At 34.8% G+C, this 18,772-nt stretch overlaps 1 protein-coding gene across 5 annotated transcripts in view; it reads left to right on the top strand.

Moving 5' to 3' along the window:
- The window catches only part of LOC148950237 (DNA repair protein RAD51 homolog A-like), a 146,016-nt gene extending 127,244 nt beyond the window's left edge, over positions 1-18,772 (top strand). For all 5 annotated transcript variants that reach the window (XM_089092254.1, XM_089092258.1, XM_089092257.1 and 2 more), the window contains exons 4-7: positions 4,690-4,898; positions 7,070-7,199; positions 12,079-12,200; positions 18,550-18,772. In XM_089092254.1, the coding sequence (XP_088948380.1) occupies positions 4,690-4,898; positions 7,070-7,199; positions 12,079-12,200; positions 18,550-18,673 (585 nt within the window). In that variant the 3' untranslated portion in view covers positions 18,674-18,772. The remainder of the gene's footprint in view (positions 1-4,689; positions 4,899-7,069; positions 7,200-12,078; positions 12,201-18,549) is intronic.

Raw genomic sequence — 18,772 nt, 5'->3', positions numbered from 1 at the left:
TATTTTCACAATTTGAAAATTTGTTGAATTTTGCTTCATTTGGTATGTAAAAATTAAGTACTTTTCTTTTTTCCTTGAAAATTTTATTTTGCATATAATCTTTTGTCTTCATATGTATTCCCTTCCTCCTCCTCCTCCCTTCACCATTGCTATTCTGTTGCCCTTACCCCTACAATATTTTTGGTGGGTGTCCATGCTTGATTGAGTGATTGAACTGCAGTCTAGGATCTTTTTACAGTCTAGGAAAGCTGTTAAGCAAGTGAATGAAATTTTACAGAATAGATATTCTGCTCAAACTAGGGCATTGGGAATTATTTAAATACCTGGGCCTACATCCACAATTTCTAATGCTTGAGCAATTATTAATCTTGTATGAAGGCTAATCATGAGATAAAAACAATAGAATTTAAAAAATTGTAGTAGAATCGGATTTGTCATTCAAAACTTTTCTTAAATATAATCTTCTTACCATAAAAAAATTGTAGCCCCTCCCTTCTGCCCCTCTTAATGAGAAGAAATTGAGCTATAGATTATATTCAAATTCAGGGAATAGTGCATTAAAACGGACGCGACCCCAAAACATGATTCATAAAAATTTTTATATTATAGCTGAAAGTAAAAATTCGGTTATTATTTCCAGATTCTTTCCTTGTAAAGTTTTATATTATTTTCAGACTTTTTTTTTTTTTACAAACGGTTGGTATTTATTCCTTACTCGGCTACCTGATATCTGTGTTTGAAGATTGGTCAAACAGCTCGTGGTAATGAACTGTAACTAACTCGACCCAACCAGGAACCAAAACTCTAAAAAAGAGCAACTACAAAACAAAAAAGAGCTTTTTTGTTTTTTGCATTTTTTTTTTTTTTTTTTACAAGATGATGTATCTCTTCTGAAATATTTCTTCTCATGAGATGTATGTAACTCTTCTCTTCTCCAAGAAGAGATGTAGCTCTTCTCATGTTGATGCTTTTTAAAACTTGTTCAAACTAAAAGCTCATTGAGTTTCTGTCGCTATGTGAAAATTAACTTTTAAGTCGTCGTCTGTCCTCCGTCCTTGTGGACAAGTTTTTACTTACTCTACTTCTATTGAACTGAAAACGAGTATTAGTCCAAATCTCACACAAATAGCAAAATTCTCTCAAAACTGTTTATTCTTCAGTTGAAAGAATCTTAAAAGGGCTTGTAGCTATCAAGGTATACATACAGTTAAAGCGTGTAATGGGAAAGCTGGTACTTGGAAGATTAGTAGCCTAAAACATCCACATTACAGTATAGCAACAATTCTCTATTTATTTTGGGGATTAGATTAGGGCAAAACTAATATCACAGCTTCATAATACATGTGACTTCCAGGCTGCCAATTCATATTGTTCTCCCAGACTCTCAAATGATGCTTGTTATAGTTGTAGCATAGTGATCAATGAGTATCAAGCATGCAGTTGGGTATGCATTATTTTTATAATACCAATAGCATTGGAGTGTACAACTCCATCCGTAGACTAACAGCAGTAAGCTATATACAGTACACTTCAGATTTTGAATACTATACTCCACTAGCAGTATAGAGTAAATATGATACAGTACTTTTGGTAAAATGGTACATATACAATTATGGAATATGATATTTATGGGTAGTATATGGCTTGACACTGAATTATATTACATTATTAATTGTGATTCAGAAAACTATTGATATTTCTAACTGCAAGCTACACTAAGTTACATTTGTTACTTCTCTGCAAATTTTACGTATAAAAAAATTTTTGCTCAAAGCAATGCTGTCAAAACATAAGTTGCGCTGCTAAAGTGTCGGCAGATTTTGGAATTCTACTATTGGTAGCTTTGGAACTTTTTGTACACCTGGTTGCGGGCATCAAGTCATGGCTAATTGTAGAAAAAGCCAAGACAGATAGTCCGGATGAGAGGCAAATCTGGCATAAGCCCTTTTTAGGATTGTATAAAAATGATGTTATTTCACTTGTTGATAGAGCTATCATCCATCGGTCTATACATCATTCCCAATTTTTAATTAGAATCAAGTAGTTTCGAACATCAAGCCATGACTAATTGTAAAAAAAAGCCAAGACAGACAGTCGAGGTGAGAGGCAAATCTGGCATAATCTCTTTTTAGGATTGTATAAAAATGAAGTCGTTTCAATTGTTGATATTTAAGTCTATCATCCATCAGGCCATACATCGTTCCTAGGGCAGAACTAAGGTAGATAGTCATAGAACTAAGGGATGAAAGATCGGATTGATTTACGTTGACTCATGACCGACAATGTCCACTGGACTTGTATGCAAAATGGGGGACTGAATTTGCTTGGACTCACGGGCGAAAAGTGACCTAAGCCTAATAGGCTTGGTCGCTTGTAGTCGCAGGGGGAATACCATGTCGTAGGATTGACACTTGATCAACAAGTCTCCTGGACTCGCAGGCGAACGGCGAAACTTGTATTCTGTACTTGAAAAATACAGGATAATGTAAATACATTAAAGAATTATAATCACTTTGAGGCTTACTAGGAACCCTGTTTGCCAAGGCTGCCCTGTGTGCGTCTGGTGTTAATTATATGATGATGAAAGAAAAAGATGAAGAGTTTGAGATAGATAGAATAATATCATATGTCTGTGTCACATGTTACGAAGTTTCACCCATAATTTAAATGAAATCAAACTCAAAAGAGCGTTTCCACATATATTGAAAGAACAAAATTCCCATAATTATTGCTGTAGTTGGATTGTCAATAAAATAAGAGAAGTTACTTCGGGCTTATTAATAGGGAATCAGGGACATATAAAGAGGAACACAAAGCTCAGGTAAATGGCACCAGACATTACTGCAGTTTTCCTTCAATACCTTATATTTTTCGAAGTTTTATCTCCTCTGAGATGGAATTCTGCGTACGGGGTTGTAGTCATGCTTTTTTTTGCTTTTTTTATTGATGTCAAAACAAACGAAGAGTGGGATCTGGATTCATTTGAAATATTAACTCAGTAAAAAAAAATATAACTGCAAAACTGAATAAAAGATATTACCCTAACTTTGTTGATGTATTGAGGAAAGGCTGCTTTCTTTACTAAGAAAAAGAAAAAAGAAAATACTGTAAAAAAAGAACCAGATCAAGCTAGTAATATGTTGAACACTAAACGTCATTGGTAATACTAATAAATAAGAATAGACCGACAAAAACAAGTAATGTCAGAAAATAGGGGCCCTTCTCTTATTATTCAATTGACCTGTTTCATAATAAGGGGGCTAATTAAGCAGTTCAGCCTCCGACAATTTAAGTAATAGCTTTATTCGAAAAAAGAGATATAGTATTTTTTCAGGAAAAGCTGAACTAAAATAGAATCGAGAAAACTAACCTGATTGTCGATTCAACTCTAATCCTTTGGAAAAGCACGATCTAGATTCTGATTCATCGTCACACCACCTTTTTTTATACTCAGTCTCATCATTTAGAATGAATACTCATAGAAATGTGAAACGGGATTCACTTGGTTGCTACGCAAGTGTAAAGACCCTCACCCGGCTACGTCATTGTATTACTGTAAAATTTAGGAACTATATATGTATTGGACTTTACTGGTAAGTACTTGGACTTACTAGTATAAGGTTGCAAAAGGCTAAAAGATGCTGGTACATACACCCACTTCTTATCTTATTTAATCATTACAGCAACCCCTGACATTTCCCAAAATATATTCGCCAGTGTGCTATATGGGTAGTTTGTTTTTTTGGTAGAACTTGCCCATCTGTGCTTGCGCAAAGACATGCAGGCTGAATTAAACAAGCGCCTACATAAAACAGGTATACATGGCTTCCTCTATTCAGATACAGCATCCACATACAGCATCCGCAAATGTTAACTTCTGCGAAATTATTAAACAAAAGCTTAAGAAATACGTAAACTTTCCTTCAGAAGTCTATCTTGTCTGGTGGAGCAGTATTAGGAGTAGTAATTGTACTAATTCTTAGTGGTTGTATGTATAATAATTTCAACAAGGAGGCAGGAAGTAATTTGTTCAAAGATCTTCTTGTTTTTACTGCTACTTTTGGTCTTTCACCTCCTTAATATAATTATTAGAGTACTCTAAGGCTTAGAGTATCAAGTTGAAACTTTCAGGGCATGTTGAGGGGATGTTCAACTAAACAAAGGGCACTGTGCGTATAGTAGTGCTATTTCTATTACTACTACTGCTTCTACGACTTCTACGATTACTAAGGCTAAGGGCAATAAGGTAAAAGTTTTTGGGAATGTTGAGGAGAATTTTGAACTAAATTGTAAGACGCTGTATGGGTGTATCTTATGAAAAAAGGCATAAGAGCTATATCCCAGGAACAGCTTAGAGTATTAAGTTGAAAATTTTAATGCATATTGAGGGCGATGTTGAATCAACCAAATGTGCTATACGTATACTACTACCACTACTACTGCTTCTACTGCTAAAGCTAAGAGTAGTCAGATGAAAATTTCCGAGAATGTTGAGGGGATGTTGACCGAAATAAAAACACACTTTGTGGATGCGTGTTGTCAAAAGGACGCATCAGCAATGCCCCAGGAACTACTTAGTCTAATAGATTACATGAAACCTTAGGGTGTAGAATTGTCTGGGATTGCTCGCATCTTTCCAGACTTTGCTGTATTTTTCAATGATCTGAATTTTCTAATTTTCAATTTTAGATGCCAATAGATCGTGGGGGTGGGGAAGGTAAATGTTTGTATATCGATACTGAAGGCACATTTCGTCCCGAAAGGGTAGAAGCTATTGCCAATCGGTATGAACTTGAAGGAAGACTTGTCCTAGATAATATTGCCTATGCCAGAGCTTATAACACAGACCATCAGACACAACTTCTCATTCAAGCCGAAGGAATGATGGCTGAATCAAGGTAGCTTTTCTTGATTTCTTCCCCCTCCTCCTTTTTTGGAAAACTATGGCTTCAAAGTTGACGTGTAAGCCTTCTTTGGTCTTTTTTTGTGGATATTGATATTTGGAACTAATCAAAATGACAATATTTCATTTTGTTTTCCTGTGTTTACTGTCTTTCGAAGATATACAATTCTTAATTTTCTTTTGCTTGCTAATATATAGGCTGCTTAGACATAAGTGCAAGTTTATTCCAAAGATTCCCTCTGCAGAGCATCTTGTAAAAAAAATATACAACTGAACTCGCATTTTCCCCGTCGTCTGACGTCCCTCCCCCTCCTTCTCTGGAAAAATAGCTTATAGACTCTGCCTGTCATTCCAAAGTCTGAACTTATCTGTGGCCATCGTATGGCTGATTATATAGTCTTAGCTCCTAAGTATCTCGAGAGTCTCATATTTTGCCTACCTATTGTTTTTTGTGTGTATTTTCTTCCTGCTAAAATTGCCAACAAGATTTAGGTAAGTTGTAATAATTAACGGAAAAAAAATCAAAGATTAATTTATCTAGTTTTTTAAGTTATAGGAAAAATAAATTTGCAAAAAAAGAAGTTGCTTACGAATATGTTTCGTTGTTTTAAACCAGTTACATTTTAGTCACTTTCCAGAAATTCTGCAACGAGTTCTAGCTCATAAGAAACGCATTTTCCCTCTCCCCACAAAGGATTTCGTATTTTTTACTCATAAATTATTTCATTTTTTGTTTGTTTAAGGCTTATCATTTTCATTGGTTGATTAAAAACTTGTTTATTTAAAAAAAGGTATTCTGGATGGGATTAGAAAAATGTATAGGGTCAATTGATTGTTGTTGTTGTTTTTTTACTAAAGTTTTATTTTTCAACCGATATTAATCTAGTTGTAGTGCGCACCGAAATTTTTCTTCGCTTAAAAATAATAAGGCCGAGTCCTTAAGCCCCGCAGTGAGAACAAGTGAGTATGGAGCCTCCATATAAATTTAATATAACAATTTTATATAGTTTCTGTGGTTCGAGAAATAATTGTTCCTTTATGTGTGCAATAATTTTTGGGAGTATGTGGGTTTGTGAAAATTTAAATTGTCGCATCAATAAAAACAGATGAAATGTGTAGAATTATTGGAAAACAAATAAAAGTGGACGGTATGTTTAGTGTGTTTGACCTGAATATCGTATTTTTGTGTCTTTTTTTCTGAATGTTCTTTCAAGGGAAAACTTTCCGACATAAATGTTTTTAGTAAGTGGTTTGTAATTAATTCACTTTGAAAAATTATTTCACTATGAAAAATTATTTCAATATTTTTTCACTATGAAAAATTATCACGCATTAAAGTGCATATGAGTTCATATATATTTATTTATTTACTAAATTGCCCAGTTTCTGTTGTTATTATTTATGGTTATTGGTAATATTATGTGTATTAAATCTATCGGTCAATAAGTTAGGGCATTAAGATATGCCTTAATTTTTCGTTCCATATGTTTTAAGAAAGACAGGCTCAAAGGGTGGTGGCAATATACTACATCCTCTCGAGCCTGTTGTAGAAAGTTTTTCTAGTTGCATGTTCAATATCCTACCTTATTCTAATTAAGTAATCCTGCATTATACAATCGAGAAAGGCAAAACTAGACATAAAAATGGATATGTGTCATCAAAGAGCATCTCTAGACTCTGACAGCGGTATTGGTTTTTCTTTCGATTTGTATAAGACTTTTTCATTTATTTTACTTACGTTAAAAGTTGACAAAACACAGTTCAAGCCTTAGACTAGGCTATTACGAGTATTGTATAGAATTCAATATCGTTGTAAATGGTAAATTTTTGGGGAAAGTGTAGAGAAAAGCCCCTCCAAATTAACAATTGGTCTAGTATTATGTATCATTGTTCTTAATCTATTGGGTACTACACTATTTCAGTTATATTAATTGTTTAGATCCGTTTAAAATTGATTGGCAAATTTAGCCAATTTTAGATTGCACATTATCGAAGTTTAAAGGCCATATTGCAGTGTTCTGTTTGAGTCTCCCTCTCACAGAAATGGTTTTAAAAGGCTTTTAGTGACGGATGATATTCAACAAAGTTACATCCGCTTAAAACATTTATATAGCATTACAAAGTAATGAATATGGCATTGACAATGATGAGACCATCCTTTTTCAGGTATGCATTGATTATAGTTGATTCTGCAACTGCATTATATAGAACAGATTATTCAGGTAGAGGGGAACTGTCAGCAAGGCAGATGCATCTTGCCCGATTTCTGAGGATGCTTTTAAGACTAGCCGATGAGGTAAGTGGGATCCACTATTCGGAATCATTTAACTCCTGTCAAATTATGTTTATGCGCTGTCAAAAATACATCTGGACGGTGGACAATAGAAACCTGATCCCCTGGAGTGTTTCTCATGTTTGCAAATCCAAGGTATTCGCAAACAAATCATACTTGGTAACGGAATCGGGAACCTTTTCACAGCGCTCTAAGCGATTTTATTCTACAATTTTATTTATTAAATTGAAGACAATTGTATCTGGTTTCTTTTTACTACACAAATGTACCTTTTACTTGGACTTTTTGTAATTCTCCGCTTAAGGAAATTCCCCTTTTACTTTTACTTTTTGCAATTCTCCGCTTAAGGAAAAGCACCTTTTACTTGGACTTTTTGCAATTCTCCGCTTAAGGGAATGCACCTTTTTCTTGGACTTTTGCAAGTCTGTACTTAAGGAAAAGCACACTTTGCTTGGACTTTTTGCAATTCTCATCTTAAGGGAATGTACCTTTTTCTTGGACTTTTTGCAATTCTCTACTTAGGGAAATGAACCTTTTACTTGGACTTTTTGCAATTCTCCAATTAAGGAAATGCACCTTTTACTTTTTTCAGGCCTCTGCTTGAGGAAATGAACCTTTTACTTGGATTTTTTTCAATTCTCCGCTTGAGGAAATGTACCTATTGCTTTTTGCAAGTCTCCACTTAAGAAACTGCACCTTTTACTTTTACTTTTTGCAATTCTCCGCTTAAGGAAATGCACCTTTTGCTTGGACTTGTTTCAATTTTCCGCTTGAGGAAATGCACCTTTTACTTTGATTTTTAGCAATTCTCCACTTGAGGAAATGCACCTTTTACCTTTACTTTTTGCGATTATCAGCTTGAGGAAATGCACCTTTTACTTGGACTTTTTGTAAGTCTCCGGTTGAGAAAAAGCACATTTTACTTTTTGAAAGTCTCCACTTAAGGAAATTCACCTTTTACTTTGACTTTTTTCAATTCTCCGATTGAGGAAATGCACATTTTACTTTGACTTTTTGCAATTCTCCGCTTAAGGAAATGCACCTTTTACTTGGACTTTTTGCGATCCTCTGCTTGAGGACATGAACCTTTTACTTGGACTTTTCGAAATTCTCCGCTTTAGAGAATGAACATATTGCTTTGTTAAAGTCTACGATTGATGAACTACGCCTTTTACTTGGTCTTTTTGCAGGTGTCAAATTAAGGATCTACACATGTTGCTTGGACTTTTTTCAGTCTTGCGCGTGAGTAAATGGGCACCTTGTGCTTGGATTTTTCTCAATTCTCCGCTTAAGGAAATGCCCCTTTTACTTTTACTTTTTGAAATTCTCCGCTTAAGGAAATGCACCTTTTACTTGGACTTTTTTCAATTCTCCGCTTGAGGAAATGCACCTTTTACTTGGACTTTTTGCAATTCTCCTCTTAAGGAACTGCACCTTTTACTTGGACTTTTTTCGATTCTCCGCTTGAGGAAATGCATCTTTTACTTGGACTTTTTGCAATTCTCCGCTTGAGGAAATGCACATATTGCTTTTTTCAATTCTCCAATTAAGGAACTGCACCTGTTACATTTACTTTTTTCAGTTCTGAGCTTGAGGAACTGGGCACATTTTACTTAGACTTATTGCAATCATGCTCGTCATGAAATGCGCCTTTTACTTGTACTATTTTCAAGTATCAGCTTGAGGACCTGCACATTTTACTTGTACTTTTTTAAATCCTGCGCTTGAGGAAATGCACCTTTTACTTGGACTTTTTTCAATTCTCCGCTTTAGGAAATGCACCTTTTACTTGGACTTTTTTCAATTCTCCGCTTGAGGAAATGCATCTTGTACTTGGACTTTTTTCAATTCTCCGCTTAAGGAAATGCCCCTTTTACTTTTTGCAATTCTCCGCTTAAGGAAATGAACCTTTTACTTGGACTTTTTGCAATTCTCCGCTTAAAGGTAAGGTTATTTCATCAAACAGTTCGTGGTAACGAACTGTAAGTAAGGAGCGACCCGGCTCAATGGTAACCGAAACTCTAAAAAACGGGATTTTGATACCAAAAGATACGTCAAAAGAATCAGATTTTAATTCTGATTTCAAATATATAAGTTTCATTAAGTTTAATCTTACCCATCAAAAGTTACGTGCCTGAGAAAATTTGGCTGATTTTCGAAAAAAGGGGGAAAGACCCCCTAAAAGTTATAGAACCTTAATGAAAATCACACCATCATATTCAGCGTATCAGATAACCCCACTGTATATGTTTAACACCCTTATATACAAAAATGGGTAATTTTAAATTTTTTGCCATAATAAATAAAACGGATGCGTGTTTATTTGTTTGTTTGTTTGTTTGTTTTTTTTTTTTGTTTTTTTTTTCCCCGGGGTGTTCGTTTAGAACCATTGGTACTATAAAGTATTTAGAGGGATCATTGGCACGGAAATTAAAATTTCTATTTCTCTTTTTATTTGACCAAAAAAAATGGAGAGCAACTAGGCCCCCTCCCACGCTCTTATTTCTCAAAGTCACCCGATCAAAATTTTGAGATATCCATTTTGTTCAACAGGGTAGAAAATATGATAAAAATGTCTTTTAGGATGACTTGATTCCCCAAAGTCCCCAGGGGAGGGCTGAAAGTTATGAACTTTACTCAATGTTAACATATAGTATTGGTTATTGGGAAGTATACAGACTTTTTCAGAGGAGATTTTTTCTGGTAGGTGGGGGAAGGAGAGGGTCGGGGGCTATATGGAAGGATCTTTCCATGACGGAAGTCTTCATGGGGGAAGGGACATTGCTATGAAGGGGGCGCCGGATTTCCCAGCATTATTAAAGAAAAAGATCAGGAATTAAATAAAAAAGAACAAGTTTTTCAACTGATCAACTGAGTGTGATTAAGAGGTCATTTTTAAAGAACTGGAAAAAAAATTCGAACTATAGTTTAAAGAGCAGGGTATTGACTAGGGGGCGAACCCCCTAATATACGTGTTAAAAATTTATGAATATAGAAGTTCGTTACGTAAGTTAATTCTAAGTTACGTATATTTATTACTAATAAAAACGTTCGTAAATAAAATTAAACAAGTTTCGAAAAAGCCATTTAACCAAATATAATATGCAAATTTTGTTTTAATTATTCATGTACGGTGAGCCAAAATCAAAACCTGCATTAATTCAAAAACGTTCAAAAATTAAATAAAAAAAACAAGTTTTTTAACTGAAAGTAAGGAACGACGTTAAAACTTAAAACGAACAGAAATTAGTCCGTATATGAAGGGGGCTGTCCCCCTCCTCAACGCCTCGCTCTTTACGCTAAAGTTTGACTTTCTCACAACTCTATTTTTTTAAACAATAAAAAAACTTTAGCGTAAAGAGCAAGGCGTTGAGGAGGGGGACAGCCCCCTTCATATACGGAATAATTTCTGTTCGTTTTAAGTTTTAACGTCGTTCCTTACTTTCAGTTAAAAAAACTTGTTTTTTTTATTTAATTACAATATTAAAAGTTAACTACTTTCTTTTTCATTATGAGGCAAACTATGTCTAAACTACCATAGTTTTATGCACTTGGAGAATTCCTCGCTATCTGTGCTGTTAAAGGTACAGTGTTGTGTTAATCGCTTTTGTTAAGTTCTAACACGAGGCACCACACCTTAGGGAGTTGGAGATGCGATGCGAGTTCGAAAAGACCTCAAAGGCCCGTTAAATTGAAAAAATCGAGGGCAGTCAAAAAGTCCTGACTGAGGGCTCAGGCTTGAAAGAACCCTGTGTATACCACCATACGAAAACAAGGAATATTTCTAGACTTAAGTCTTCTTACTTGGAATCCTTGCTCTAAGAAGATCTATATTAGAACGTGTCAAACATTCAGTCACACTTTTCACGACATTCTGTTGAGGAAGTTCAGCCCTGTTTTTATTATCTTGTATACTGTTTTGAACTGTTGCTTCAAAACTATGCATGACAATTAACTTCATCTTGCATGGGAGTCCAGCCCCGTTTATTTTTGATAACTACATCATGTTCCCAATTAAGTTGTGGTTTATAGTTGCTTTATAGTCTGACTTGGTGGCTTTAGATTTGGCGATTACGTCTTCTATCTTAATTTGAAATTTCGTTCCAACCAGTTCTTTCGATGTTTTACTTCAAGCCTCTTGAGTTTCTTTCTCCATTTATTTGTTTGTCTGGTGTGATCTGGTTTTTGTTACTTGGCTAGTTTAAATTTTTTCCTGTTTCTACATCTTTGCTGTTTTCCTTCTGCTGCTAAATTCATGTTTCTGTTTTTTCTTCCTCTCGACCTCGCAGCTTCTCTTTGATTTCTCTGTCCTCCTCCTCCCGTATTTTCCTCTCAATTTAGTATATTTAATTGAAGAGATAAATGGTTTTTGTATATCTGCCCCTAACTGTCATGATGTAGTGTTTTAAATGCTTTTAAATATGCATGTATTTGGTTGAAAAATAATGTCTAGAAAACAATTTAATGTCTAGTAATCTGCCGGGCGTCCCCTCAGTTGACAACATATTTCGGGGAAAATATAATCTCCTGAAAATTTGAATTTAAGAGTCAAATCAAGTTTTTTAACGCAGAATTTCATTGGTTTACTCTTTTTACGGTTACGCTTTAGTATTTTTTTTTAAGGATTTTTATGAATGAGGCATATTGCAGTTCATTATGGCACATCTTCAGCTATTTACGTTGTTTTTTTTTTTTTTTTTTTTTTACTGAAGTCGTCCCGCATTGATCAGTATTTAACGTAAATCTTGGACGGTTCTTATCTCTCTATCTTTCTCACTCATCGCCCTTGCTTTTCAGTTTTTAATTTGTTGTGAAAGCTAAAGTAAGAGAAAAAAATTTCCCTTCTTTTGACGTTTCTTTAGAAAAAAATTTCTTATTTTAGTTTGGTGTTGCTGTTGTCATTACGAATCAAGTGGTTGCCCAAGTAGATGGTGCTGCTGTATTTGCTGCTGATCCTAAAAAACCAATCGGAGGGAATATTATGGCTCATGCTTCTACAACAAGGTAACATATAACCTATTCTTTTTAACCTCTTTACTCATAGGAGAGAGGCATGTTAAAAACAGAACAGTAGATGGTGCTGCTGTATTTGCTGCGGATCCTAAAAGAACAATCAGAGGGAATATTATGGCTCATGCTTCTACAACAAGGTAACATATAACGTATTCTTCTTAACCTCTTCTGTATTCTTAAGAGAGAAGCATGTTGAATACAGCACTTTGATTATCTCGTAACTAGATTTTGCTTGCCTATTCTTATGTCTTGTCAAATGCACTGTAGAAATGTTTCCTGAGGGTTCTCCTTTGATAACATGGTGTCACCCCTGTTTTTGTTTTCTAAATGAAGTATTTAAATAGACAAACGTATATTAATAGGACAGTTCGTTGCTACCTTTTCACCAAGTTTTTATAGCTTGTTATCCATGGCATTTAAAGTAAGAGTTTTAATAATATATCAGTAAGAGTTTGGAATATTAAAAAAAAATAGTCAAATTGTATCCAGGTGTAATCAATGCTTGAATGTCAGTTGCAAGTCTTAATGAACCTTTCTCTAGAAATCATACGGAAAATTTATAAAAATATGATTAAACCATCACTATCTTCTTCCGAAGATTGAAGTTGAATGAATTTCATTGCTAATTGATTTCCTTACTACATAATGAAGACTCAAGAAGCTCCAAACGCTGATGATTTGAGAAAAAGCTATTCCTGGCACTAAAAAGGGGTCTATTTTGATGGACCCTTTTAGAGTGTTCACGAGTCCTTCATCGCTTCTAGATGCCGGAAATTAAGAAGATTAATAGGAAACAATAATTATTGAGGAACTGTTTGCCTACACAGTTGGAACATCGTAAGAGGAGATGTAGAAATTTTTGGCCGCTGTCCAATTAGTTTTTGGCTCAATTGTGTTGATTTTTTTGTGATGTATTGTATTTCTCCCAAAACTTTATGGAGGAAAGATCTTTGTTTTTAATGTCTGTTGTCAATTTGAGAAGAGGAGGGGAAGAGATTTTCGTCTTTTCCATGATTTTCTGATGTGTCGTATATTTTTGCCATGCCTCCATACAGAGAAGTTCGAGAGGGTCCTTCGTAAAGATTAGAAGTAATGACCGAAATTTTAGAAAATTTGGCTAATCAGAATTCTAGGAAAAAAGAATATATTCATTTTAAAGTGATAGGAAACAAAAAAGGGAAGAGTTTAAGAACAACTATAATAACATTTCATAGTTTATTTTAGCATGATGGATAATAAATTATTGCTATAGCCCAATAATAGAAGAGCCATAAATATTGAATTTTTTTTGGGGGGGCTATCAGTTGGAGATTGTAAAATCAAAGTTTGACATCAAATAAAACAAAAATAAAGCCTGATAGTTTATTTGTTTTTTTGCCAAGTTAAAATTGAACTCGTATTATTGACAAAGACACAATACTCAAAGTATTCAAGAATCCAAGTTGAAATAGTATTGAGTCAGTTAACATTTTCATAGACAGCTGTTGTCTTCTGGGTTCTTCTTAGATTACCAATTGGTTTGGCACCTTGTGCTCAGTAATCTTTTTGGTCTTGAGAGACTCGAAGGCCCTATTATTAGCGGTAATTTCGAAGATATAATCAAGTATGCTTTTCCTGTCGACGCTTACTATTTATGGCTTTACCAGCTTCACAAAGGCTGGGACTGTTAGGAGAGTTTATTATTAAACTGGTCAAATTCTTTTTTATTAAATTTTCAGTCAGTATTATTCAATCATGGCAGTATCCATGATTTTGTTCGGGGGGGGATGGGTTTAAAAATAAAAACTTTAGATATCGCATCAAATTTGTTTATATGCATTGGTGCTATGTTTTTACGACCAAAACTTGAAGGGAGCGGGGAGAATACAAACCTAACCCCCTTCCTGGATAGCCTTGTATTCAATTTATTTGTAATAGGGACGAGATGCTCTATTAATCGTTGAAAACAAGAGCGACAGAGAGAATAATTCACTACTTTGTTTTCCTTTATGAATCCCATTCGAGGAAAGAAGGGTCCCAAAATTATCAGTTTTGTTCTTAGTCGTATAACAGCAGTAGAGCTTCTATCTCCCACAGAAGTAATATCATACCATAATCCCCAAAACACATAACCAGTCCTCAATTACTTCGTATAATGATTGGTTCAGATCTAATAATATCTTCTGGTAGATGACCTGGTGACCAACATTTATTAGATGACATGCATTTTGTATCGAGGGGGGATTCTGTGATATCCATCCTTTAACTTTAGATGTATTCACTAAAAGGCGAAACTGTGATACGTTGTCTCTCACAACATCCAAAACTGTTGAAGTTTTGGTTTTTCTTCTCCTTGAAGACAGATATCATCTTCAAGTTCGATGTCTGCAATGCTTTTTCCCGTTCCACTTTCTCTGAATTCACGAAGGACATAATCTGGGCCAGAACAAAGAGTAAAGAGGGCAGAACACATCCTTATTTAACTCAAGAGATGGTCCTGAAAGACCCTGATTGGCTGGAGTGTTGGAGAGTTTTCTAGAGCGTATTCCAGTGAATGTGGTAAAACACCCATTCAAAGTATATGAACATCAAATACAATTTCTATCCCTCTTTTTCCTCTTCTAAAACCATTCATAATGTATAAATAAGATCCGTACAGAATGTGTTTGAACGAAAGCCATGCCTCTTACGTAATTGTCGACCATTTACTAAATGCGACTCAAAATAAAGACGGTGAAGCAGTTTACTCATTCCTTGCAAATTGATACACTGCACGTCGTCACCTTTTTGAGCAGTTTTGCAGAATAAGAGGTCAAACTTATCTTAAAAAATGATTATCACAAACCCAGGTGGGCCGAATTTGCATTGACTCGAACTTAAAACGACCAGAGCAAAAAAAAAACTGTCAAAATAGGTAAAAAAAAAGACAGAGAAATAAGTCAACATATCGGAAATATTAATAACTAGTAATTAATTTAAAGAAATTAAAACGGTCAATAAAAACGCAAAGAGGGCGAAAGGGCATAAATAGCAGTGATGGATAGACTTGAGATTGCCTATTAATTTGTCGGTAGTTCAGGTTCAGGATCTTGTATTTACAAACTAAATACAACTACAATATGGGTATGCCCGGCTGAGAGTCTAGCTTGTATAACCAGGCAACCAATAACAAATAAAAACAACAAAAACATAATATAAAGACAACAATATATGAACTTTCTTCATATCTTGATGTAAGGTAGTGAATTGGGGGCAATATGGGTGTGGATAGAGAAACAGCATGGGGCTGGTTGAATCTGGATGGTGAGCATCTTTCGGGAAAGATGTTTTTGTGTAATGTTTTAGAATTGCATTTCTTGAAAAACGGAGACACAACATAGATCTTTTTTGAATATTTGAAAATTAGATAAATACGGAAAATTTCACAAAAGTGAAAAATATTAGAGTTTGGGATTGCAGCATTGAGTTACTACTACTACTACTAACAACTCACCGCAGCGCCGATCCGCCTGATGCCAACACACGTACGTTCCTCCTCCACCCCAGTCTATTCAAAGCCTTCCTTTTTAAACCCGCCCACGAAATTCCTATTTCCTTTAAATCTTTTTTATGACGTCCTCTCATCCCAGGCGGGGACGACCTGCTTTCCGTTTAGCCCTAGACGGTTGGCCGAAAAGAACAATCTTCGGCAATCTGTCATCCTTCATCCACACAACGTGCCCTAACCACATCAACCTTTCTTTCATTATAGCCCTAGAGAGCGGTATTGAACCACATTTTTCGTATAGCCTATTGTTTGAAATACGGTCAGTCAGCCGGGTACCCAGAAAAATCCTTAAGCAATTTCTCTTGAAACATCTAGCAAATCTTCATCCACTTTTCGGAGCGTCTATGCTTCAGAACCATGTTTGACCACTGTCATCACTGTAGCTTCTAATATTCTAATCTTGGTTTGCAGACTTATCTTCCTATTCTTCCAAACCTTTTTCAACTGTAAAAAAACATCCTGAGTCTTGGCTATTCTACTTTTAATATCTTCACTGCTCCCACCGTATTTAATGATAATACTACTAAGGTAAGTGAAACTACTCGCCTGATCAATCTTTTCGTTACCCAACGTCACCTTTTTATTTTCACTTATTCCTAGCTTTAGTGACTTAGTCTTCTTAACATTAATTTTCAAACCAATTCTAGCACCCTAAACTAGCAAAACCTCTAAAACGTCATTCATTTTGCTCGCACTTTCATATAGGATGCTTAAATCATTAGCATAATCCAAGTCCAGGAGACTTTTACCTCCCCATTTGATTCCGTGGTCTCTCATTGCCTTTCCTGTGCTCCTTAAAACAAAGTCCATCAAAATAATCCATATAAAGGGGGATAGAACACAACCCTGCTTAACTCCTGATTTAATATAAAACCAGCTGCTAACCTCATTTCCTACCTTAACCGCAGCAGTGTTACTCTCGTACACTAATCACTTTAATATATTTGTCTGGTATACCATACAAGGATAAAACCTTTACTAAAGCTCGTCTATCAACAGAAATCAAACACTTGCTAATAATCTATAAAACTGAAGACCAGAGGTGTTTGAAAACTCAGGCACTTCTCAATTATTAGCCTAAGAGTGAAAATTTGGTCGACACATCCTCTACCTTTTCTAAAACCGCACTGTTCTTCTCTTAAAACTTTGTCTACAGCATCTCTCAGTCTAAAAGAATCATATTACTAAGTAATTTACTACCTACAGAGACCAGACTAATGCCTCGATAATTACCACATTCACTTTTATCACCTTTCTTATAAAGTGGTTTAATTAAGGTTTTCCTAAAATCGTTAGGTACTTCCCTTTTTTCAAAAATCATATTCATAATCTTCAGTAACTTATTTCTAACCTCAGAGCCACCATATTTAAGAAACTCATTTACCACACTATCTGGACCTGGAGCCTTATTATTTTTTAATCATTTTAGTACTGTCGCCAATTCTTCCTCACAAAACAAAACTTCCTTCACATCCAAGGTATCACAAACTTTTTAATTTTCCTCTATATCTTTTCCTGCAACTCTATCTCGGTTTAGCATATTCTCAAAATGTTCCGCCCATCTCTCTTTAGTTTTTTCCTTATCGATAATTGTCGCCTCAATCCTGTTTTAATTGGGACAAGTCCGGATTGACTACTCCCTCTCAATTTGCTAACATGTCTGTACAATATTTTACTATTATGCCTTCTAGCTGCATCTACCAGATCCTCGGCAATTTTATCGATGGCCTCCACTTTACACCTCATTAGTTTATATTTTCATGCTTTATCAATTTTCTTGACATTCTTTTTGTTTTCATATGATCTATCACTCTGATAATTCTTGTACAAGTCCTTTTTCCTTTCTATTAAATATAAAGCTTTTTCACTAATATGAGTAGCTCAGAATTATTTCTTGAAAGCCTAGAAGAGCCCCGCAGTTTGGTATCATGTTTTCAGGGAGATAATTTCAATTTCTAAATGAATCATACCTCGCACTTTACTTTAAGAACTAACATAGTTTTGTTTCTTATTCTTATTTGTACGATTTAGCAAGCTAGCAAAAAGATCTTGAAAAAATAAACGAAATGTTGTAAACTTCAGATAAGCTTTTCTTTACTTTTTCGAGATCCACATGCCAGAACAAATCTTGAAATTTTCATCTCTTTGGACTTTTTTTTAGCTATGGATCATTGAAAAAAAGAAGCTGTAATGCCACCCAACAACACAATTTGTGAATCTGGATTGTAATCTGAATTTTATTATCAATGAAAATATATTTTTCTTAACTCCTACCTACCTTCTGTTCAAATTGTTGCTATAATTATTAAACTTGTCCGCAAAAGAGAACTTGAAAAAAAAAACTTCAAAAAAGAAAAAATTAACAATAAAGACACGAGTCACTACCTAGAAAACCCCTCAATTCGCAAACTGTGCTCAAATTTGAGAACACAAAGCAGAATATTGCGAACTAAAGAAGTTGTAGATAAAAGCCCTTTTTGACACGATATCGCTATGTAACTATGTTAATATTTATGTTAGACTTTTTTGTCTCTGTGATTGTTTTGTCTTTGAGGTTTTTCTGTTTATTTTAACGTTGTTTTTAGGTTTATCATCGTATTCCAAATAACATCATTATTTCTATTACACATAAAGGAAAAAAGAAAGTAATATCCTACCCTACTGAAACATATTATTATTGTTTATAATGTTAGCATTTTCTCTCCATTTTTTCTACATAAACTTCTTAAGACATAAAGCAATATACGAACCAGCGTCGGATGTTACAGTCACGCACTTTGCCGCTGATTATAACTAAACCGGTTTCGATTTCAGGTTGTATCTTCGAAAGGGCCGTGGCGAAACAAGAATTTGTAAAATATACGATTCACCATGTCTCCCCGAGGCCGAAGCCATGTTTGCCATTACAGCAGGTGGTGTGGCAGATGCTAAGGAGTGATCATAAAGCTTTTTTCATTTTTCGTTTCATCGATGTTTTTCTTTTGGAAAGTTACTTTAGCTACACATATGAGTTCTATATTAAAAGATAATGCTCGAC

This window comes from Artemia sp. Qi Xiang Cuo, chromosome 7, assembly GCF_049724085.1.
Source record: "Artemia sp. Qi Xiang Cuo chromosome 7, ASM4972408v1, whole genome shotgun sequence".
Taxonomy (NCBI): domain Eukaryota; kingdom Metazoa; phylum Arthropoda; class Branchiopoda; order Anostraca; family Artemiidae; genus Artemia; species Artemia sp. Qi Xiang Cuo.
Note: the sequence above shows the minus strand (reverse complement) of the source record. Positions and strands in the feature narration are given on the sequence as shown.